Source organism: Pundamilia nyererei, unplaced genomic scaffold (assembly GCF_000239375.1).
Source record: "Pundamilia nyererei isolate P.nyererei 1_Seehausen unplaced genomic scaffold, PunNye1.0 scaffold00618, whole genome shotgun sequence".
NCBI lineage: Eukaryota > Metazoa > Chordata > Actinopteri > Cichliformes > Cichlidae > Pundamilia > Pundamilia nyererei.
This window is the reverse complement of record NW_005188019.1, coordinates 53,245-78,714: the sequence shown is the minus strand read 5'-3', so window position 1 is coordinate 78,714 and position 25,470 is coordinate 53,245. Positions and strand designations below refer to the sequence as shown.

Genomic DNA, 25,470 nt, shown 5'->3' with positions numbered 1-25,470 from the left:
GGTTTCACTGGTAAAAATAAATAATTGAAATGGGTATATATTTGTTTTTTGTTAAGTTGCCTAATAATTATGCACAGTAATAGTCACCTGCACACACAGATATCCCCCTAAAATAGCTAAAACTAAAAACTACTTCCAAAAATATTCAGCTTTGATATTAATGAGTTTTTTGGGTTCATTGAGAACATGGTTGTTGTTCAATAATAAAATTATTCCTCAAAAATACAACTTGCCTAATAATTCTGCACTCCCTGCATGGTAGTACTCATTCAAAAGCCATAATATCAAGTGGGAAAATGGTCATAAATAAATAGGCTAGTGATTAATTAGCATTAATATTAATGATAAGAGCAATGATTAATGAATATAAAAATAAAATAATAGTAATAATAATACTGGCACCAGAAAAAGATGCCCTGAATGACTGAAGATGAACAAAAATGGAACCAAAATCCTTCCATTCGCAGTAGGTTAGCCGGTCTTCATTATTTAGCAGTCTCCATAAAAATGTTCACCTTAAATAAACTTAAAGACAGAATAATATGTACACAGAATTTATATTTTCAACATAGTTTTCCCACTAAAATGTCCGTCCCAGCTAGCGAACAAACAAAGCCACACAAAGAGCACAGGCACTTGATGTTCTTTTCAGGATGCAACAAAGCAGATGCTGCCAGTTAAACTGGAGTAAAAGGATGTCACCAAAAAAGAAACAGTATTTTCTCCACTTCACATTCTGCAACCATGCACGAAGAATTTAAAGAAGACCTTTGAAAAAGACCTCTAAGCAAGGGCATGGATATTACTCAGCACATGACTCACACCATAATAAGATGAAGAGTGACAAACAGAAGATTAAAAAAAAAAAAAACAGGGAAAAAATAAAACAGATGGCACATACACTGTAACCACAGCCACTGATGCGACCACCCGGCCCTCCTCGAGGCTTAGCAGGTGCCGGTGGTGCTTACAGTGGTGTAGCTGAACTTGGACATTGAGGTCGCCATCGATGTGCCCATGGAGGTGGCGTTGATGCCGTCTTCCCCACCTTCCCTCCCGCTGCACCAACAGCATTTGCGGCACAGACGGTTGCGACTGCAGCAGGCAAAAGTGGACAGCAGAGCCTTGCGAAAACGTGTGTTCATGAAGCAGTAAATGATGGGGTTGACACAGGCCGACGTGTAGGACAGGAGGTGGATGAAAGAGATGGGTGCTCCCGAGAGGGCTTTGGTGACAGACTTCATGTCAAAGGCTTTCCAGGTATTGACTGTGAACAAGGGCATCCAGCAGATGAAGAAGAGTGCTACGATCACCATAAGCATGCGGATGACGCGCCTCTTAGCCTGCAGCTTAGCCTCGGAGGTGTTGCTGCGGGCGCGCTCAGTCTTGACCTGCACGGTGCTAGATGAGGCAGAGAGGGTGGGAAGCTCCACAGAAGAGGAGGGCTTTTTGGATACCTGGATGTAGCAGCCATCATCATCGTCATTCGGCCCTGTCAAAGGTCTGTCTACACCATTTTTCTGGCCTGTAGAAGTACAGGGGGAAAGCGTAAGTTTGAGTCACCTTAAATCACGTGTCATTAACAGAAACAGGTGACACATGATTACAATACATTTTGGCTTCCTGCAGCTGACACAGCTGCAGACAGTTAGAAACACCCCACCTTCCCTCACTAACAACTGAAGTGGTTAAATTTCATAACACTGAACAAACCCTTTAGGAGGAATTTCAGGGGTCGATAAATCTCCCGTTTGAACAACATTTAAGTATTAAACAGTTATCATAAATGCTATCCTGGCCAGCACACGTTAACATTAGCTGTTTAGCTATACCGATATTTTGACACATAGCTTCAGTATGTCCAGAGTTTGGAGAACTAATTTCACTATTTGTTTATTAGTAGGTTCTAAAAATATATTCTACCTCATGATCTTCAACGAAATAATCATCAAAATCAAAGTAATTTGTAAAATGAATAAAATTGTGGCTAGGATAGGCTCCACCCCTCCCTGCAACCCTGAATTGAATAAGTGGAAGAAAATGGATGGATGGATGGATGGATGGATGAAATAACATTTCTAAACCTAATCTTAAATACTTATTTTGTTAAATCTTACCCTCAAACACTCTCCGTATGTATAACCCATGTGAACAAGAACTAGTCAACGGCGGGGATGAAGAACTCCCTTTTAACAGGAAGAGATGTCAGGCAGAAACCAGGCTTTCCTCTGATCTTAATCATGGATTAGCAGGTGTGTTTGGGTTTACTTCACATGCAGTTCTTGGGTGTAACGTTTCCAAAGTTAAGCATTAATGACATTAGATTTCTCAGTAGTGTAACAATATAATAAATTGCTTGGAGCACTTTAGCCTTCATTTCTGTTTGTTCACACTTCTACAGTGGAAACAATGTGGCAATGGCTTTGAAAGGTTCATTTCCATTCTTACACGCTTTCATCTTTTTAGAACACCTGAATGAAACACATTTAAACAAAATGACTGTGATGCCAACCAAAATGTAAAACCTGATTTGCAACACACCGTCTGCTAGTGCCTGAAAATTGCATAATTATCCTGTAGCTTAAAATAACCCTAACCCAACTCTAAATGATTCAACTCCATGTGGAATTCCATGCAAGAATGGAAGTTTACTTTGCTACGATCTATTTTCTAATTTTATTTCAGTAATAAATTACCATCACTACTGAATTCTGTTTCACATGTTCCCCACCTTGATGAATCACACTCAAGACTGGACTCCATGGAAACTGGTGCTGCTGATACACACAGTTATAGCAGCAGTTATAATTGACCTAAAGTGACCGTATTTCAGCTATATCAGATATATTTTTTTCTGTTTCTGTTTAAATGGAGAATATCAGCCGCAAGACAACAACCCGAGTGGTTCCAAGGACAGTGGAGTATATTTTTGGATGGAACAGGTGCAGAACCTCCAGGTAGCAACAAAATATGTCATTCTCTGCTTGAGGCAGATTACACAAATGTCCCTTTGTATATGTGTAGAAATATTTATTTGCTGCTGTTGCCTGGAAATGACAGTGTGCTATCTAAGTGCATAACAATAAAACTCAAGTAGGCACATGTTTATTTTCACAATAGCATATGTCTTATATTTACTAGCCATTTATAGTCGGGGAACATTTACTGGCCCTTCTGATTGTTTCCTGCCTTCCACATGTAATTTACGGCAGCCCCATTTGGGTCTGGAGAAAGTGATTTTTCATCTTCACTACAAGTTAAATCAATGCAAACAACAATCCTTTCACAATTGGATTAAATGTATAATGGATCTCACCAGTTGCCTCCTTGCTCTGGCCCAGCTCAAACTGAATGCCCCGGTAGAGCTCTCTGGAGATCAGACCATAGGCTATATTCATCACCACTCCCGGGATAAAGAACAGAATGAGCAGCAGCAGCACGTACCTGAAAACAGCCAGAATGGAATAAAAGGGGTGTAAAAATCACAGATTTGCAACTAAATCAGTCCTCAAAGCTGAAGAAATCCAGCTGAAAAATTTGCTTGTGAGCGTAACTGTTTTTCTCTTTGCCTCTGTATTGCCATGCACATCCAGGAGATGGGCTAAAGGCCCTACAGATGCTCCTCCCAACAGTTATCTTTACCCCCTTTCCTTCTTAGCAAAATGTACTGCAGCATCTCAGGTCAGTTCTGCAGCTCCTCTCTGCAGACCATGACCCCCCTCAGCACCCTGCAGTGTAACCCGCCTTTACACTCTGTTTTTCTTTGAGCTGTTTACCTCTGGTGATACTCTTGATGCTGCAGCGTTTGTATATATCACCAGTAGTGGGGTTTTTTTGGGGTTTTTTTGCCGCAGCCTTATTGGAAGACCAGAACAACAGTATGAAGTTTTAACTTACTTACTGTACATGAAGACCAACTGGCATAATAATTACTACAAATTCTTTCCTTAAACACCTTTTTGAGATGCATGACACAACAGGGCTTTGCACCATGCTTTTTCCAGTGTCAATATCCCAACATATGTAGATTAGAAGATCATAGTGTAGAAAGTACTGTTTTTGTTTTGTCATCAATCAGTACAAGTTTGAGGATCTTAAGACATGTCTGAAAAACACTGGAAAAATACAATCCTTAGTTTGATAAGTTGGCGCTGAAGAATCCTGTCCATGCAGGACTATGTCATCTGCATAAAAATGTATTTTATATGTTTAGTTTTGCTTTACTTAGAAAAATGTTTGCTAACAAAAAGACTATGATCACCTCTCACCCAGTAAAAACTTGTTCAAAAGACAAATTTCTCAGTTTCTCAACATTTTCTACAGGTAAAAGGCAAAAATATCAAATATTACAAGTTATAAAACTATCCATCCATTCTTACGGCCATGGGTGGTGTCTAAAACATTGCCAACCACTATACTGCCAGGTATAAAATATAGTACATTTGAGTTAAATCTTTTTGGTAGCTGTCTTTTTTTGTAGCTTCAGCACTGTGAAAAGATATTTGCCTGCTTCTTTATTTCTTAGTTTTTTGCACATTAGCCACACTAAAATATAAATCATTTCCAAAGCATCTCAATCTGATTTGACTCCGACTTTGACAAGGCCACTCCAAAACCTTCATTTTGTTTTTCAAACCATTCACACCATTGCTGATGTATTTCAGATCATTGACCCACTGTATAAGTGGGTGCACAAGTGCACTTGAGCTTCAGGGCATGAACTGATGGCTCGGTATTCTCCTTCAGGAGAATCATTTATATCATTGTCTGATAGAGAGCACAAATCATGGTTCCATCAATTATAACTAATTTGTATCAAGTCCTGAAGGAAGAAAGCAGCCCCGGCCCACTAGCACACTGCCACCACCATGTCTGACTGTTGGTGTGAGTTTTATGCCAAATGATGCATACGTCCCAAAAAGCTCATTTTTGGTTCTGCTCAATTTTTGTCTCACCAGTCCACAGAGTATCCCAGATGTTTTTTCCCCTCAAAGATGTGATTGAGTTCTTTTCAGTCAGCTGTGTTTTTCTTCTTAGAACCCTCCCATGAATGCCATTTTTGCTCAGATTCTTTCGTATTATTGAATCATGACCCTAACTAAGGCAAGTGAGGCATGTAGTTCTCTGGATGTTGTTCTGAGTTCTTTTGTGACCTCCTGGATAAGTCATCAGCGTGGAGTTGGAGTAATTTTGGTAGGGTGACGACTCCTGGGAAGGTTAACACTGTTTGAATTGTTTTCACTTTTTGGATTAAAGCTCTGACTGTGGTTCACAGGACTTAGAAATGGCTCAACAAAGCCTTAGAGATGTCTTTCCCTTTCCTCACTAGATATCAGTGGCGTGCTTTTCAGTTGTTTCTTTAGATTATGGCATGATGTGTTGCTTTTTGACATTTTTAGCCTATTTCGCTTTGTCAGACAGGTCCTGTTTAAGTAGAAATCGGGCCTGGGTGAGGCTAGTGAAACTGAATCTCATCTCTCAGGTTTCAAAAAAATAGTGGATAATAGCAGTTCATTTATGACTTAAACAGGAAGTTAATTACTTTACCACCTCGGATCAGTTTGGTTTGGATAGTTTTTTTTTTCCTTAATAAATGAAATCATAATTTAAAAACTGAATTTTGTATTTACTCAGGCTATGTTTGTCTAGAATTTAAATTTATTTGATGATCTGAAACATTTAAATGTGATAAAAGGCTGCAACTACTTTTTCACACTGTTTCAACTGCCATATTCAAACAACAACATATACATAATTCGGGGTTAAATTGAGCACAGTGCCACAGTGGTTTGCCTCACAGCAACAAGAGTTCAATTCCACTCTCCGGCCGGGGCTTCCTCCCACAGTCCAAAGACATGCAGTTAGTGGGGATAAGTTTATTGGAAACTCCAAATTGTCCATAGGTGTGAATGTGAGTGTGAATGGTTGTCTGTGTGTTAGCCCTGGATACGCGGCAGAGCCTGTTCTGAGAGGTACTGTAGCTGTAAAGATGAGATCCAACCTGTAGATACTATAAGGATAAAAGGTATAATTTAGTGAGTGAATCTAATCAGCACCAAACTGTCTAGTACAGTATTATCACAAATGAGTTTAGATTTGTTCTGCAAAACATTTCACAAAAACATAATTCAGCAGCACAGCATGCATAGATTCAATATCTGACTTAAAAACTTTAAAACGAATTAGAACAATGGATTTGGTGTGCAGTCCTAACTTTTGAAAATAACCTCTCATCTTCCTCTCCTGTGCGCAACACTAAGAGTGGGAAACTCAACATTCGCTAGCAGGCACGCTGTGCAACAAACTGCACCGACACAGTTTGTGTGTTTGGTCATGTTTGTCAAGCTGTTTGAAAAGTTCCAGTGGAAAGGACTTGGCACCTAAAAAAAATCCATTTATGCTTGCTTGTCTTCAGTAGCTCCTATCTGGATGCTGAGTATCATAGCATGACTGAAACGTTGTTTTTTTTTTTTTACATCTGCACCATAAACGCATCACTGGGAAGAGAAGGCCAAATGAATGCACTGAAGATGTAAGCAGCCCGTGGGCTAACAATATTTTCTTATTACTGTGCAAGTGTTTCCATACCGCCGCGGGAAGCAACAAGAGTCTGCAGCACAAGTAAGAACTGGTCCATTTGACAGTCATTCGCATTATTAACCTGTCTACAAGATTCTATTGCTCACTAATCGAAGGGGCCAGAATGCCATTCTGGATCATTTCAGCCCAGTTTAACACTTGTTTATAATTGCAATGGGATTAAAAAGTCCCAAACACACTTATGTCTCAATCTTGTCTAATACTCAGAACCCCAGAACTGCTAAACACAAACTAGCTGGAAAGATGTCTTAAGTGAAGGGTAAAGTGACCTTAAACAGCTTGAATCAGACCGTTGATGAGTCGAATGAAAATTAGATAAATAAGCTACTAATGCTGTCCAGGTAGAAGCGTGTAGTTGTAAATGAGCATTTAGTACACATCAGCTGTTTGCTGCAGTTAGATAACTTGGTCATTTGAGATCAATAGCAAGAATCTCCACTCAAACCACTGAATAACGCCAATGATTTTAATTGTGTTCCACTTTAAACCAATGTGCGAGAGTTAAATATTAGAACTTTCTGTGTGGCTCTTATGCTGCTGATAAAAAAGGCTGTAAACTATTAAACCCAGAGTGTCCGGTTTGTATGTAAATGTGCACATAACATTTACAAATACAGTTAAAAGATTATCTAATTATTGGAGATGTTTTCAACTGATTTAGACTGGGTACACGGATGTTTTCTATTCACAGACGACAAAGAATACCAATCCCAGCTTTCTGCAGTGCTTAGATTGGTGGCACATCAAAGAAAAAGTTATGAACTGAGTGTAGAGCAAAAAAAAGAAAAAAGCAGAGCAAAATGTTGACAGAGGAATTTCTGAGTAGTGCAAAAAGATTCAAAGGGCTTAGAGCCTCTGTCAGCTCTGTCACAGTATCTGACGGAAACCCCTCCGCACATATTCTGTGGAAGTCCTTCGACGCTCTGGAGCTTTGTTTGAAAGCTGCTGAGTTTTCCCACCTGGGACTGGAAAACCAGAGACTGTATTAGTGAATCGAATGAACGAATGTGTGTATTAGAGAGAGAGGAGAAGGTGGCGTGTACAAGTAAAGCAAAAAACGAGCACGCACAAGCAAGGTAATAAATAAATGGACCGGCGCTGAGTAGATGCAGCCAGATCTCCCATTTGATTGGTAGTAATGAGAGAATGCTCTTCTTAACTGCCGGTGTCTGCGGTGCATCAGTCAGCACATAAAAGCGACAGCACACAGGAAGAGGCCATGTTTCATTCATTGTCTGATATTCTAATGTCTGCTTGGGCAACTCTCTGAACTCAGCACTTCTCATTAAAAATAAAAAAATAAATAAAGGCGTCTATCAGCTGGCAGTTTAATACTGTGGAAAATCTGTTAGACAAAAGCTGTGTGGAAGTGACCACGCGGGAGTGTGGAAACAGCATTTAAAAACAGCAGTAGTGGATCTGCGCTTGTTTTGCCTCAAAGGGAAAACCCAGATGGGTAGAGCTGAAGCAGAGGGAAAAAAACATGTTGAATATTCATAGCTACCTCTTTTCCCACATCACCTGAAAGCAACATGATTATCAAGCAGGAAAGATGCGTTTGGCTCGCATTAATCATCAAAGAAAATGATGGTGCATATGTCATAAATTTCTTTTGCACTTTTAATTTCCAGTCCTGTTCAGTCAGAGCTGGAAAGCACTAACTCAGCTAATAGTGCACCTGCTGGAGGGTCGCCACAAAGCAGGAGGCTCTTTTTTTTTTTGTAAAAGGCTTTATTATTCAGACCAGAAAGTAAATGAGCAAAGCATAGCAGTGTTCAGAAAATAAAACACTGATTGGATTAAGTCAGACTACAGGTGTCACTCGCCTCTATCAGTGCGCCACAGGGCAGCTGTGGCTACAATGTAGCTTGCTATCACCAGTGTGTGAATGTGTGTGTGAATGGGTGAATGACTGAATGTAGTGTAAAGCACTTTGGGGTCCTTAGGAACTAAGTAAAGCGCTATACAAATGCAGGCCATTTACCGTTTACAGGTGTTCACGGCGCCAAAAACTTGAAGGTTATCAGAAACGAACACGTGTAACAGCAGAAAGTAGTCGAGTCAAAAGTTCTCCAACTAAACTAAACAACCGACTCTATAAAGGAAGATTCTAACCTACATGTTTCAGGGTTCAACTTTTTATTTGCTCTGCGTGGCGTTTTGAAACCAAAAACTCTGATGTTATAATGACAATAACCGAGGCAATTCAATATTAATAGAAACCATTTTCCTAAAATGTAACTGCAGGTCACTCTGGTGACCCGTGTGCCCTATCTCTTGCCTAATGACAGCTGGGAAAGGTTTCAAGCAGTTGAGGAATTGGTTGGATGGTTTGATGGATGGAGGTCATAATAACAGCTTGCATTAATGACTCATTCAGTTGGATTCCAGGGAAGGAAATTAGAGGCAATTTTTAAAAAAACAAAACAGATAAACTGTAGAGTTATTTGGGCCAATAGACCCTGGCAGTAAATCCTAAAACAGATTTACAATGAAACAAAGAGCCCTTTTGAAATGTTTAAATGTTGCATTTACAATGCAGCACACAGTCATAAATGATCAAGGATTGTCAAGCTAATTTAATATTTGTGAATGATGCAAAATATAGTTTAAAAGCAAACATTTTCCCTCAAACGCATTCTCGCCCATGTAGGCCAATGTGATCAGTGAGCTGACGCTTTAGACTGGCCTTACCCCAGAATGCTGAAGTCCTGGAGTCCCAGATTTTTACTCATAACATGGCGTACGGATTTTCTTCACCATCAGTTACAGTGAAATATGCTGTGTTAGGCAAAAGACACCTGCTGCAGACAGATTATCTACAGGCACAGCACCGATGATGAGGCTGATGATGATTACTGTTTTGAGTGCATGAATCCTTTCAAGTAAGCACACAATATTTAGTCATATAGCACTTCACAGACAAGAGTCAAAGAGTGCTTTACAGTTTGCAGTGTTTTAAAGGTTAGAGTCACTAAAAATGTCTGGTATCATTACCATCTTGAGGGTTGTTTTTGGCAGTTTTCCCTTTGGGAATATTCTTCAAAAATACTTAGCATATCTCACGGCTCTTTATTTTTGCCCATTTATATACTATAATCGAACCCACAGAGGCTGATGCTCCAGAATACTTAACAAGCCAAATTTATTGCTTTTTAATTAGCACAACAGTTTTCAGTTGTGCAATCATGATCAATTTGGTCTTTCACGTGATCAAATAGCATTAGGGAACCCAATGTGTCACTGAAAAAAAGGAGTGATGGCTGTTTCTAGGCCTACACAGATTAAACCATTAATGATTTTATAATGATTGATTACATCTGTCTGTTTTCTTAGCCACTCACTCAATCCAGGGTTGTTGGGGGTGGCTGGAGCGTGTCCCAGCTGTCTCTGGGCAAGACAGGGTATGTCCCAGTCAGGTTGCTAGTCCATCACAGGGCCAACACAGACACAAAGAAACCATTACAGCTGATGTAGCAGTTACATGGATGTCTTTGGATTGTGGGAGGAAGCACACGGAGAAAACCCATGGAAGCGCAGGGAGAGCATGGACGCTCCACACAGAAAGGCCCGACCAGCTGGCAGATTCAAACCCTTGCTGTGAGGCAACAGTGCGAACAACTGTTCCACTGTGTCATAATCATTATTTTCCATTCACAACAATTTTGGTCAATTTAATTTTAAATTAGAGAAAAAAATATGCTTTTCTTTCAAAAATGAGGACATCTGAGAATGATCCCAAGCTTTCCAGCAGTAGTTTATGTTAAGATCAAAAGGGGGCTCTTCAAAACTCTTCAAATGGCTACAAAGGATATTTGTTCAGCTTTATTTATATCTCAGATTTTAGTTGGACGATAAGGTCGAGAACTTAATACATCTTCAAATTGTCTCTAAGGTTGTGGATTTTAGCTGTATGGTTATGCATCTGAAAACTACTAAAACAAACAAAAAGAAGAATTAACAAATTAATTGCAAGAGTCATCTTTAAATAAAATTGTAAAATCCAGCTATGCTTTGCTTTATTAAGTCTGAGATAGAAGCAGAGATTGTACATAAAAAGAAATCCACCATAGTTTCACTGAGTAGGAAGTGAAGTCCCATGGTGAAGCCTCCAGCAGAATTTATGGTACCACATTAGTCTATGTAGTTTTTGGCTCCCAGAGTGATACCTGTGTGCAGAACTTAATCTGCCATTGATAATGTTTTGCGTTGGTAGAATGCTAACTGGTTGAAGAAGTGCTTGAACAGGAAAGGGAGTGACAGCGCACACCTTCATGAGGAAGAAGTGCAAAATGATAATAACGATCAACATATTACACTGGCTATAGTGAAGAGCTGTCATTATTATTAATACAGTTTCACGATAGAGAAAATCTGTTCTTTCGTGACTTTTATTCCGGCTGCGGCAAGAGCTAAATTGAAAGGCCAACAACAGAACAACAAGTTTTTTTGCAGTTGCATTGAATGTTAGATAGAAAGCACTTAGGCATAGAAAAGAGTGCCTTTATGAATAACATGCTTTGAGTGCTCTAGTAGAGTAGAAAAGTAATGTAATGTGAGAACCAGTCCATTTACCAATCACCTAAGTCACCTACAGATAGCTATTAAAAGGAATGCAGATGTGCAACACTAACACAGGCTTCTGTTTTAGACCCAAATCTTGCACTCGTTTATCTACTGAAAATCAGAGCTCTGATCTGAATAGTTGATCAGCTGTAATTTAGATACGATTTAGATGTATTTTAGGTCTAAATAAAGGTCCAACGCTGATAATGAAAAATCGATAGAGTCAAAGACACTCCATTCATAATGTTAGAACCATACAGTTTCCTTTTTAATGCAAAATGTTATCTGCTCAGATCAAAACGTGGAGTGAATAATGAATAAGATTAGTCATCGTTTCAGAGTACTTTTTGCAACTTTGTCAGTGAACATGATGTGTAAGTGCAAATATATACTTTGCTTGACTTTGACTTTTAACCACTTTATGGCTCTTTTATGGATCTCAACCTAAAAATGGCTGCTTCGGTGATTAGGTGTCCATTTCATCTAGCGAAAGCTAGATTGTGTTATCTCTTAGGAAGCTTTAACCGCTGACAAGGAATTAAAAGTTGAAATGCGCTTGTACTCTGTGACATGGAAACTTTTGACATCTGAGTCTTGATTGTCTTCTCCTTCCTCCTCCACCTCCTCACTGAACAGGCTAATTAACTGCTCTCCCACTGCCTCATCTTTCTCAGTGAAGCTTAAGAGCTTGATAGACAGTCAGAGAAAAGAGAATTCGTCAGTGTTCCACCACAAAAGGCTGTCAAAAAGAGAGAAAAAGAGATGTACAAGTTCTGGCCATGTTCATCTTCTTCTTCACTTTAATTGCACGATCGTACAGAATCCAAAGTTTTCACAGACAGATCTATAAAAATCCCTGAGTAGTATATCCCAAGAGGATTTAACGTGTCTTCTCTGAGGTGGTATCCATCTATTTGGGGGAGCTTTTGAACAAGAAAGCTGGTTTTACTGGCCTTTAGAGAGCTATAGATGAATAGATGAATTTCCTAACGTGGAGCAATCCAGACTGTAACGGCAATAATCGGTTCTCTCTTGACCTTCTCATAAGATTTGCTCTTCCCTCTTTCTAAGCAAAGAGTAGGGAAAGAAGAAATTATTGCATTAATTTAAAAAGACAGTGAAATGATCACACTGAGGGTAGACACATTATCTGCAGAATATTTGTGTAATAATGTAGTTATTTCCTTTTTTTCCTAGTGCCTCCATTTATTGGTATAACCCCTGCTAAGCTACAAAAGTGATCCATCTCATATTGGCTCTCAACAGGAACTGCCTGCTCACTAATTTTGTCTTATAAAACTTTCACCTACTGATTTCATTCATTTTTCAAACACCCACTCCATAGCCACCTTAGCAACTTCAGCCCGGGGGCTCATTTCTAAAATGACAAGAATTTAAGAGCCTTCTCTTTTTTCATCCCTCTCACATTTCTTTCTGGCCAAAGAGAAAATCCACCAAACGCTTGGACACAGCAGCATTTATAACTGTGAAACTGATCACCAAATTAATTTCATTTTAAGCACCCTCACATTCTGTGAATCTGTTCAAAGGGTTAAAGTAGATTTGTACAAAGTTATCGTGTCAAGTTTGACTTCATTTTAAAATTAACACTTGCAGCTTGAAAGAAGAAATGTTTAAAGACAGTTAGACCTGACGGTTTTTAACAATAATGCTAAAGTACTGTCAGATTTGCAAACAAGCTAAAAACAAACAAACAATCCAGTTAGCAAGCTAGGGGGACTTTTCAAAAAGCGATTAAATTGTAAAAAAAAAGTTCAAAAAAATTTAACACTGTACTTTCTTGGCACCATAGAAATGTACTATGCACAACACTGGCTTTGCTCATAGGAGAAGAATTGTTTGAAGATAGAAAACGAGTTTATAATAGAAATGTGTCTCGAGCAGTGTTGGTCAAGTTACTTGAAAAAAGTAATCAGTAACTAATTACTGATTACTTCCACAAAAAAGTAATCCCGTTACTTTACTGATTACTTCTTTTCAAAAGTAATTAATTACTTAGTTACGTTTTAAAAACACGATTTACAACCTGAAGATCTTTCAGCCCAATTCTACTTTTTCTGCATAATCCATCATACAAAATGTAATCAAATGGAAAAATCTCTTTTTAAAACTTGTTTTATCAGTTTTAATCTTTCAACTTTATGCATCAAGCAAAAATTTAATTATATGCAACATTCTCTGAGTTGAATGAATTAGTTTAACATTTAAACTTTTTTTCTACACATTCCAGCACATAAAATAAAATATTTTTTGTGTTTACACTCACTCTTTCAAATAGATGCAAGTAAAACACAGCAGAAAATAAATAAAGTCAAAGACTCAGCGGTCCTGTTGCTCTATTTTCACCTGTAAAGCAGGGCTGCGGTAGGCGGAGGTTTACCCTGGTGCAGGTGTGCCGCGGTCAGTTGAAGAATCCGCGAGTTTCTTTGTGAATTTCCCATTATGTCATAGTGCACTCGGTGCTTGCTTGGAAGTTTAGGGGGTTTTTTCGCAGTAAAAAGAAGTTTTCTTCCCACGCACGATGGACGCTAATGTTTTTGTCACTTTTTATGTCAAACTCAAAGCAAGGTCAGTACTTCCACGCTTTAAACGCTGCACGCTCATACTCTCTCCCACAATCGATATATGATCCATTGTTGATCTGCACACAGCTGTTGTCACTAACGGCGCACTCACTTACGTCACTGTCGTGAGACATTCTCGCAAATAATCACGGTTTTAGTAATCTAATACGGTTCTGCCCAAATAGCAAAATCACATTAAATTAATGTTGTTTTTTTCATCCAAATCATCATTATGGTCAAGATTGAAATCTCAATGCTAAATAAATATAAAATCAAAGTTAAAATATTGATGAAACCTGACAGTGTAATAGTAATGCCATAGGAAAAATATTGATTCAAAGTTGTCCTGTTATAATTAGCTACTGAAAAGACTTTGATCTATAGTTGACCAGATTATACTGACAGGAGATTTGTAGTTGACAGGAAAATTGTATTGAAATGTCATCAATTTATAGTCGACAACTTGATTCCCAAAAAGTTGATTCTGTTTATCTGGACGCAGCGTTTTCAGTAAAAGAAACTTTTAGTTACTTCTTCTTGGTCACAAATTACATAATTCCACTTAATGTAAGTGAGAATCCAAGAATTTCCACACTTTTGGAAGCAAAGCCATGGAAACTGTATTCCATTTCCATTGCATTCATATTTTACTCACTTATCCCTGTCAAGGTTGTGAAGACATCACACCAAATAATTGTAATGCATGTGAAGTCTTGCTTTTCACAGACGCTGGCAAGAGTTTATCTATTGAGAATGGTAGATATTATTGCTTTAAAATAGCTGGCAGTCATCATTTCCAAGCTAGTCATCCAGCCCACACAGATATTATTTTCTTTACATAAAGATATGTCTGATAAACTGATTACAGACCATGCTTTTTTTCACCTATCTTTTATATTTCTTTCTCTGGCGGCAAATAGTTTAACATAACATGTTAATAAGCACTTACCAGGCCTGCTCAGATTGTGGATTGGGCCAGTCCAAGCGGCACATGCGGCCCACAGTACCATTATGCCTTGGGAAAGACTTGAGAGTGCTAAACACCGGATAGGGCACCATGATTAACAATGACACCACCCAGGTAGCAGCGATGACGCGACAGGCGTGAGATCGGGTCTGCCATGCACGGGATTTCAGTGGGTTACAGATGGCACTGTGTCTTTCGATAGCAATGGCCACCAGGCTGAAGGTGGAGATGCTGACGGAGACTCCTGGAAGAGAAAATAAATGAGACTAAGAAAACATTTGCAAAGCCAGTCAACTCACTTCTTATACACAAAGAGACACATTGTTGCAAAATTTACATTCTACGTTCGTACTTCTCAATAGATAAATCATTTGGTTATCCTTCAGTTTGGACTCTCCACAAGGTTCTCCAGGTGCCACCCTGAGATACCGAAAAACATCTGAACTGAACTAAAAGCATAAAGTGAAAAAGAAGGCAGACATATTTGTTCATTCATTTGACTGAAAACATGCTTTACTCCTGACTTTTAAGTGGCACACCTGGCAAAATCGCTCTACATCATGTTAAAATTGCATTTAACATTTTGTATTGTTATGCTTAATTGGATCCCCTGTGTCCACAAGAGGAAAACATGAGAAAGAGAATATTACCTGAATTATTTTTATGACATAACCCATCCCCTTGGAATATCTCACAAAATGTGCCATCACTTTTACTCAGTATAACAAATATCAACCTGTTGACAAGAAACATGTCTATGTACTAATGGCACATTTTGGAAATAGAGCAGTACTAAGCACATACATTTAAGTCTAATATTTGCTCATCTTTTAGTTAACACTAACAAACAAATTGTTTGTTTAAACATGTCATAAGCAGCCGTGACTATTTACAGAGGAGAAAAGTATGTGAAAGAACACACCCTTGCAATACAAGAGCCTCCTTGTTCAAAGTCAAATAAATGTCAGGCTGCTCCATCAACAGTAGCAATGTGGCCCTGTTTTCTCTGGACCAAAACTGACTGATGGCAACAGTTCAGCCACAGATCCAACAGGATACTTTTCAATGCTGTAACTAAGTGCCAAACATCGCCCAGATTAGGTTTAAAGTCTCTGCTATCTGGATATCAGTCAGACTAGAAAGCCAATTTAACTTGTGGGCTTTAAGCACCCTTTTAGAAATGTGAATGCACTATGCACTTTAGACGTGAAGCATACGGAGCATAATTTATGTGATAACAATGTTACCAGTGATGCCATCTTCACTGCCTGGAGAGTGACATCACTACCCAGACTGCATTCCAATGTAAGCAAGAACTTTAGCTTAGGAATGAAAGGACCTTTACAAGTCTAACAGGTTTTTGGTATGAGTTTTAAATAGCTGGTGTTAAAATCCAGGTTATGGTCACATTTTGTTTTAGACACATGGGAAACAGCAAAAAAGGCTAAAGGATGTTACATTTCAATTAAGTCTTGTAACGAGTGAAAATCAGCTAAACTCAAATTTTACCACAAAGCCTAACCCAGGTCACCAGAGACCTGGTGGATGTTTAGAGTTCACAATTCATTTCAACTTTATTTATACAATGCCTAATCACAACAACAGTTGCCTCAAGGTGCCTTAAATTGTAAGGTAGACCCTATAACACAACAAAGAAAGGGAGGCGACCCCCATGTGGGGTGGGAGGGAGGCCTCCCATATTCAACGTGCTGGGACATGATGAGTTTGTTGTTGTTGTTGTGTGTATGTGTGGCTGGCAGCTGAAAAGCTGCAACTGGGGAAAAAAAGTGTGTCAAAAGTGTGAACTATGTGGTCGGGTCCGTCCTTACTCCCACAGACACAAACCAAGGCCAAGTTGAATTTGCAATAATCAGCTGAGGGGGAATGAAATAACTTGTTGTGTGTCTGTGCTCGAATTGTGAGTCCAGATGAGGCAAAAAGCACACGCACATACCTGTGTGTCACAAGCAGGAATAAATTCCCTGCGCTGAATCTCTGTTGCTATGAGAGGCAGCAACCTCAATCCTCCATTTCTTTGTCACGCAGCATATTAATCCCCATTCATTGTTCCTCCAGGACGGAAGAACATATCCTGCCTAAACCAGGGCTTTACGTTATCACTCATGGGAGGAAGTCATTCTGCATTCTCCTGTGAGCACGGTGCAACTCAATTTACAGGAACAATACTAAGCTATTGAGTGGTGGTCAGAAACTGTTTCCCTTCATCCTTTGGTGCAGGCTTTTCCTGCAAACCTGTGATTAAAAAAACCAAAACTGTGTTCCTTTCTATTGTGATAAGCTTTTCTATCTTATCAAAGGTAAAAGATTAAGGATGTAAGTATATATTGAGTGAAAAACGCAAGGATTGAAACCCCCAGAGAAAAAAAAAGGGGAAACAGCAAGGATAGTTGGTGTTGGATTTGATGTGGATCTGATGGGAGCAGGGAGGAGCTGTATCTTATTCCTGCGCCACCAGAACAAAGGAGCTGACTGGCAAAGATATTCAACAACAAAGAGAACATCAGCTGCACAAAAAGACGTCTGAATGCCTTTTCTGTTCCATGAGCTGTAAAAAAAACAGTATTTCAGCTCTTTGCAAGACGGGTAACCTTTTGATTGCTGCTTCACTTGCATGAAACCTGAAGGGATAACAAAGCTGCCCCTTGATAATCAGGCAATCATTAGTCCAACCAAATCAGTAAACCCAGTGCAGTAAAAAGTATTTTCCCCTCCTTGATTTCCTAGTTTCTTGGTATATTTGTCAGATCATCAAACAAATTTTAACTCTAGACAAAGATATTCTGAGTAAGTACAAAATGCATTTTTTAAATATTATTGTAGGGTCTTTGCCTAACAGTATAAAGCACCTTGAGTTGACTGTTGCTGTGTGAAAAAGTACTTGCCTTCTAAACCTAATAGCTAGTTTTGCCACCCTTTACCGCAATAACTGCAACATGAGTCCTTCACATCGTTGTGGAGGAATTTTGGCCCACTCATCTTTGCAGAAGTCGAGCATTAAAGGCCAGTTGAAGGCCGTGGAGAAGCATAAGTCCGGTCTTTGACTTGGCCTTGGACAGAAACCTTCCAAACCATCCAGCTTTTGTCTCGTCAATCCACAGAACAATTTCCCGAAAGTTGTAGGGATCATTAAGGTTTTGTCATTTTTCTTGTGTTCTTTTAAGTCAGCAGTGGTTTTCTCCTTAGAACCCTCCCATGGATGCCCAGTCTGCCCACTTTCCTTCTTATTGTTGAATCATGAACACTGAGCTTAATTACAGTCAGAATCAGAATACTTCATTACTTACTTCAGGGCCAAAGGTATAAGATAAAGCGGATATTTGAAAGAATACTCATCATGCAAAGCTCCTCTAGCAAAATGTAATCTTCCTTTTAATACTTGAACTTGATTTTTTATGACCCTCGAAAACTATATGAATAGTGAAATTATTATCATAAATATGCAATGATTATTTGAATACTTTGGCTTAGCACGAATGGGGGCATTCAGACTATAAGGTACTCCTCTCCCGTGGGGTGTGCAAAAATACTGCAGTGTAAGAAATGTGCGTTGCTTTGTAAAAACTGCAGTGCAGCTTGTTGATTTGGCCCATCGCTAATACTGTCAGACTCACATTATAACTGTAGAAGATCTTCCTGCATCCCTAATTTTGTGTATGTCATGGTTTTTGTAACAAACTACACTTTTAGTTAGAAGTCCTGTTTTTTCTCGTTTTGTTTCTTTGATGGTTTTTCCCCTACTCTTTTATCTGTTTTATCTGTTGACTTTACTTGGTTCACCCTTTTAGTCTTGTTAGTTCTTGATTAGTTCTTCTTGTGGTTTTTTTTTACTTTTGCCTTCCTCTTTTGTTCTTTTTCCACCCTCATCAGTGTTTGAGTGAGTTCACCTGTTTTTATTGCCTCTCTCGGTCTATGGTGTGTATTTAGTGTGTCTCAGTTTCCTCAGTCTTGGTCTGTTTCCCATTCCTTTTGTCTCCACTTTGTTTAATTCTGGCTTGCACCTTTTGGTAGCTCTACTTCTCTTTTAGATTTCTTCAAGTTTTTTGTTTTTCCAAGCACGTTTGTATAAGACCTTCTGTTTAAATACACAATCTTTGAAATTACTGGCAGCCTGTTGCCCTTTTGTCTGCTTTTGGGTGAGTCAGTGAGCTCATTCAACAGGGCCAGGAGCATTACAAAAAGAGTTGCTAACAGGCAATTTGATCCCAATTGTAATGGTGCCAGTTTACCAAAATATGTAGAAACTGCATATGCTGCACAATGTGCAAACATAATGTATGTTTACAGGGTACCCTGTATTGTGTCCATGGATTTTTTTTCTATTAATCAAGAAGAGCAGTATGACCTGTTACCAGAGTGCTAAATATGCTGTTACACTTTTTGTCAAAGAGACTCTGACTGTGCCAGCCTGTTTCCATGAAAGAATCCTGACTGCCATCATTGTTGTCCACTGTCCACTGCATGTCTACGCAGAAGGAGGTGGGTGGCACAGTCAGCACATGCAAATCTTAACACAGAGCACAGACACTGTAAGTCGTCTCACACTGTAAGTCTCTCACGCCCACATGTCTCTTTCAAGTGCTAAGCACAGACATGGAGAGAGATCAAATCGCACACAGGGGTTTTCTTTTGTTATTGCTTGAAGTCGGCGATGCTCAGCCACGGCACCGGCTTACACTGATTGCAGAGAAAGGGAACACGGAAAGGGAGGAATGTTGTTATGTTCATTCTTTCACCGCAAGGCAAAGAAGAGGTAATCAAATAAACAATGCAATGATGGAGAAAAGCAAGTGTTATTTATATAGCACATTCAATGGTGCATTAGAAAGCAAACAAACAGCAGGATTAAAAGAAAGGGCAGTAAAAATCATTTGAAGTCAAATGTATTAAGTTTGTATTATGTTGTGTGTGTTTGTGGATGTAAGTTATAAATGAACACATGGTTGGGGAACAAGCCAACAAACATGGAAGATGCAGGTTTTAGGAATGAATGACTGCAGCAGTGACACTTTCATATATAGCCTGTAAACTGCATGAGGACTTCTGAGGACATATTAATAAAGATAAGTAGGTTTATAGTCATTACTGAGGCCTGTAGAGCCACAAGTTCACATGAGTGATGTTTTTAAACCCTACACTTATAGTAACTGATGGCCGTGAGGCTCTGTAGATCCATACTGACAGGAAATGCACTTTCAGGTGATGTACAGCACTGATCCTTCAGTGATTTAAACTCATGACACTGTTACACAGACAGCACAAGGAAATTCAAACCAGACTAATGTGCTCTTAGTCGGAAAGTTTGGCCCTAATTCTTCAACCCTTTCAATATTTCAGAGAAAAAAATATCAGACCATCTGTTTTATTACAGCCACTAGAAGTCAACACTGAGATGAGATCAGCACCATCGATGGACCGATTTATGAAACCTCTAAAGAAAATTAAACTCCAACCAATACTGAAGGGGTTCCCCCACACTGGCCTCTGAGGTGTATTTTTCATTTAGCATTTTTCAGGTTTTTGACAGGACAAAGCTACCTACAGTGGCCCCCTCTTTCTTATTTTTAAAGTTCAGTCCCTCCTAACCAGGTAGAACTGCTTATATTGGTTTCGTAATAGCTGGCTTGTTAGCCAGGTTTTAGCTGTGCTCGGTATCATTCAGCCAGGCACCCTACTCCAGAGAGGATCTGTGCTATGAGTTGTAGAACCTGCAGCAAATAGCAAAATGGGTAAGCCAAGCTCACCAAGGCTGACAAGTAAAGAAGGACTACCAGCTGCAGCCCAAAATAATGGAGATACTTGGTGTTGATTATTAAATTCACTTCTGGGACCTTATGAAGTGGAGTCAACTTTGGATACTATGGAAACCATCGGTACATCTCTCAGAGTTCAGTGAAGGCAAGCATTGAGCAGGACCGAAACAAATGTCCCTCACATACCAAGGGTAAGAAAAAAACTGGTGGTCAGTGGTAGTTATAGTAAATCAAAGGACATTTAGAGTGTTTTTTACTTTTTATTGTGTTATTTTCAGTTGAATTCCTGTTTCAGGTCCAGTTTATCTTTAAAATTAGGCACAAACACAAGATGAAATGTCTGGAAATTTGAAGTATCTAACTTGATTTGCCCTAATTTCCTTTGGGATTAATAAAGTATTCTGATTCTGATTGATTATCTTTCTTATTGCTACTTTAAAGTATTTCATCATATTTTCAAGCTAAATTTTAAAGGTACATATGTGGTTATTCGTTTATGTGCTTGAATGAGAAGTCTTAACATCAGTGTTGTTTTTAAGGCAGTATTTGGATCATTTTTCTCTAAACTTACTATCTTTATGTTTGTCAGAGCTGATAAACAGATGGAGGTATTTGTGGAGCCGAGTAACACCAGCAGCCAAATGCTGACAGCGGCAGAGGTAAGTCACTTTAACATGACACATTAGATAAGGAGGAGACATAGCATTCCATGTGTAACCCACCTAAAATTGCCTCATGAAAATTAACTGCTGATCCCGAGGAATACCAGTAGGTGGCGCTATATTATGTAGTGCTTGTGACCTTGAGTAGCGAAGTAGCGAAGGAAAACAACGTTAAGGCTATTAGTGATGGGATTTCCGGCTCTTTTTAGAGAACCGGCTCTTTTGGCTCGGCTCACTAAAAAGAGCCGACTCTTTCGGCTCCCAACCGGCTCTTCGGGTTGTTTTGTTGCTTTATCTAATTTATTATTAACAATAATATAAAATTATGCACAAAAGGAATTACTAATGTAAAAGAAAGTGGTTTTATTTATATATTCATTCATTCATTCACTTCCGCTTATCCTTTCCAGGGTCGCGGGGGCGCTGGAGCCTATCCCAGCTGTCCTAGGGCGAGAGGCGGGGTACACCCTGGACAGGTCGCCAGTCTGTCGCACATATATTTTTATATATAAATATATGTGGTGGCCCCTAAAGACAAAACATGTACAAACTCCAAAACACATTTCTAGCATGAACTGAACTTCCAAAACAGAGCTACCTAGATCACTTAAATTACACAATTGAAAGCATATGTGTATTGTTTGTGTATTTATACACAAGCACTCATATATATTCAAATAATTTAAAAAAAATGTTCATTTACCTGTTACTACCACACACCAAATCCAGTCGTTTGTACTTGCTGGCTTCTGTAGCCACTTGGTAACAAAAGATCAACACTGCGCCTAGCATCCTGGAGCACTTCTGTTGTGTTTTGTACGTGCTTCAGAGTTCTGATGTGTTTTGAAGTTTGTACGTCCTTTGTTTCTTGGGGCCACCATAAATATACTTTTATTTATTCACTCCACATAAAATGTATTCTCTGTCATATAGGCTTGCATGAATAAACTTTTTGAATCCTTTATCATTTTCATATAACTGAAAATAGTTGTGGATGATTACTATACCTTTCTAATGTGCTGTTGTTGTCCCTGGCTCTCTTTCTCTCTCTCTCCCTCCTGCTCTGTTCCTCCTCCCCTCTCATCCCAGCGTAAGGCACAAGACTCGCATGCGGAGTGAAGCGGAAAAAAAGTGCGAGAGAGGGTGAGAGAAAGGAAAAAAAACGCACCCACGGCTCGCGATAAGGTGCCGGCTAGTGTCGTTCAAAGACCCGGCTCTAAGAGCCATTTCGTTCGTGACCGACACATCACTAAAGGCTATGTATGCTGGTCGGCGCAACTCACTGGGAATTTTTCCTTAGTCCTTGTTTAAAAAAAAAAAGTTATGTGTGAAGACACGAAGTTGGATTTTACTCTTCCGCCTGTTGGGAAATGGAATTGTTGATGCCGATGTACCTCTGTTTTTATGATTTCTGTTCATTTCCGGTGAGTTGACTAACTTTGCTAGCATAGCAAGCTAATCGTTAGCTAAATGTAATGTAAATTTTATGTGTTCCTTTTAAGTGCTGTATTATCCTTTTTTTTCACTTGTGAATAATCTAAGCCAATTGTAGATGTTTTTTTCTGAAAGATAGGAAGTACGTTTTATTTCCTGTAAGGAGATGATAAATATGAGCAGTCTTTGGATAAATAGTACTGCGACCATGTTTTGCACTTCCCTCATGCATTGATAAGGTGCATTCTCACAGTTCAGTAAGAGCTGGATTAATGTGACTGCTGTTCAAATCCGATATTTTCAAATCCGACCTGGGTCACTTTCGTATGTTGTACTGAATCCGATACATATCTGATGTTTTAGAAAGCGACTGCTGTGTGAACGGTCATGTCGCATTAAATCCGTCTTTTACGTCACTGACACAAAACAGACGCCAATTATCAGCGCCGGACAAGACATCGTGAGCGCTTCCTGGCCAACCAGTGAAACTGTTGGGAAGACAACGTTGGAGAAACGTGAACATTTTATTTGTACTGTATAATCTGCAGATTCTGACAAAAATCTGCAACTATCCTTTGAAGTACAACTCCTCTCTAAAACAGCAATAAGGATAATTATTAGGCCATATGTAAATAACAAAATAACTTTATAACTTAAAGCAAAATTGGGAAACGTAAAGTCCGAAACAAGTCTTTATATTAAGGCCATCAGTCAAACAATACTGTTTGGTCTGGATCTAAACAGAGCGCGTTGTGTGTGATGTCTTCTTTTGCGCATGCGGGCCGCTTTGAGCATTCACACTAGAGCGCGTTTGTTGTCACATTTTATTTGTAGTGTGAACAAGCAGACAAAAAAATCAGATTTGATCAAAAAATTGGAATTGAACATTAAGACCTGCAGTGTGAACGTAGGCTAAGTCCCTGTGTGGCTAACACCAGACAACATGCCCACATCGTGGCCTAAACCAATCATGAAGGTGCTGCTTAGAGATCGACAGGCCACGTGAGTTTCGCGCGTTGCGTTGTAGGTACTAGTGGCAGCAAAATTGAAACACTGCATCAAGCACTAGCATTTCCAGCACCGGTAATCATTAATTCTGCCGTTTTAATCCATACCTGCATTTTATTTGCCCCAAAAACAATTATGTACAAAATGAAGGAGAACACAGCAGACCGACTTGACAAAAAGGCAAAAACAAAGTACGAGGAAAAAAATCAAAGGAGTGCAAGGGTTAGACCCATAGGAGCATACAGAATGGAGTAAAGACGTTAGCGTGCTGCCTAGGGCTGCCACGATTAGTCAAGCTAGTCACGATTACGTCTAATTTAACAGTCGACGCATCGTTTGACGCTTTGTAAGATCCCAAAAGACGCAGGTATAAGTAGTAGTATTTAAGAGTGTAATAACGGACTGAAACAGAAGATGGCAGCACTGTATGTACAAGGATGCCAGCTGCCGTTAAACCCCGAAGAAGAAGAAGCGGTGTCCCAGAATTCATAGCGCGGCCCAGCTCAGTTGTCAACAATTGCGGCAGCTAGTTAGTTTTAATGTTACTCTTATTAATCTTTCTGGGTCACAAAATAAACGATTAACATATTTTCAGGTGAGAATGTCGCTGTGTAAACCTAAAATATCTGCTCAGTTTATCAAGACACCACATATTTTCAAAAGCACTCCAACGTTTTCGGAGACATCTGTTACCCACCAGCTCGATAGCTAGCCGGGGTTCAAGGCTAACTAGACTTTGTTGAGAACACCGGACTCCCGGCAAATCGTTTTCAAACCCTCCGCCGTCTTTTGCTACTCAGGTTAAACATGATATATAAGTTACTTAGATAACTTAAAAATGTTATTATTTGGCTTTTTTTAGTATTTTATTTGTTCCTGATTAAATCGGTTTGGCTGAGATTAAAGTTATAGTTTTTACCCAGCTGAATAAACGTCAAGCAGATTAAACTCCATTGAAACAATCTGCAAATGTTATTAAAATTTAATAAACTCTCATCTTGTCTTTATTTTTAGTTAGCACATACCTTAAACACTTATAGCTGTAAGCTAATGATAGTTATATAAGAGCAGATGCTGGTGCAATAAGCTGTATGTTTTACATCCAATGGATGTATGATTTAATTAGTCGACTAATCGCAAAAATAATTGGTGACTAGTCGACTATCAAAATAATTGTTTGTGGCAGCCCTAGTGTTGCCCAACTTTCATCACGCACATATTTATTATTATATGGTCCTAAGTGTGAGTGCATACACTCAAAAAATGTTAAGTAACTTCAGACCCCTGCAAAAAGCCCAGGTCCAGTTTCTTTGGTGATTTGGACTATTCAATTTCACAGCTGTTGTTAAATTTTTTTCTTTCTTCAATGCAAAAAATAAATAACCATATCAAAACAACATACTGGAAAACAGTTATTCATCACTTGATTGCTTCAATACAACTCTTGGGCACATATATGCGGGACTTCTCGTGGCTGTTTTGATGTCGCTCTCCCGCTTAACCGATCAAATCTGGCTGTGGTAGCAGCTTTAAACTCCGTATGACCCAGGCTGATAGAGGGTGCCCAGTCTGGATCGCATTCCAGGATTTTGTAGGCTGGTTTTCCTACAAAACACAACAAACATTAGCCCGCAAAGCCACAGCAAACAAAGCAGCATAGTGCAGCGAATTCAATTCAAATCAATATAAGACTTATTTGTAACCTACATCAACAATTTTGTTATGATAAATTACATAATAACTACAAAAGAAGACTTACCTTTGTGGGAATGCTTGGAGCAGACTAACATGTCAGCCGGTGTTAGGATGCCTGGGTCGCCGACCCAGGGTTTTTGAGTTTACGATATTATTTATACTGTCTAGTTTTTGGTTTCTTT

At 39.1% G+C, this 25,470-nt stretch overlaps 1 protein-coding gene across 2 annotated transcripts in view; it reads right to left on the bottom strand.

Moving 5' to 3' along the window:
• Nucleotides 1–242: 242 nt before the first annotated feature.
• LOC102211197 (cholecystokinin receptor-like) overlaps nt 243–25,470 on the bottom strand; it is a 70,328-nt gene continuing 45,100 nt past the window's right edge. For both annotated transcript variants that reach the window (XM_005754654.1, XM_005754655.1), the window contains exons 3-5: nt 14,701–14,962; nt 3,317–3,444; nt 243–1,525 (exon numbers count right to left, since the gene is read on the bottom strand). In XM_005754654.1, coding sequence (XP_005754711.1) covers nt 948–1,525; nt 3,317–3,444; nt 14,701–14,962 — 968 coding nt within the window. In that variant the 3' untranslated portion in view covers nt 243–947. The remainder of the gene's footprint in view (nt 1,526–3,316; nt 3,445–14,700; nt 14,963–25,470) is intronic.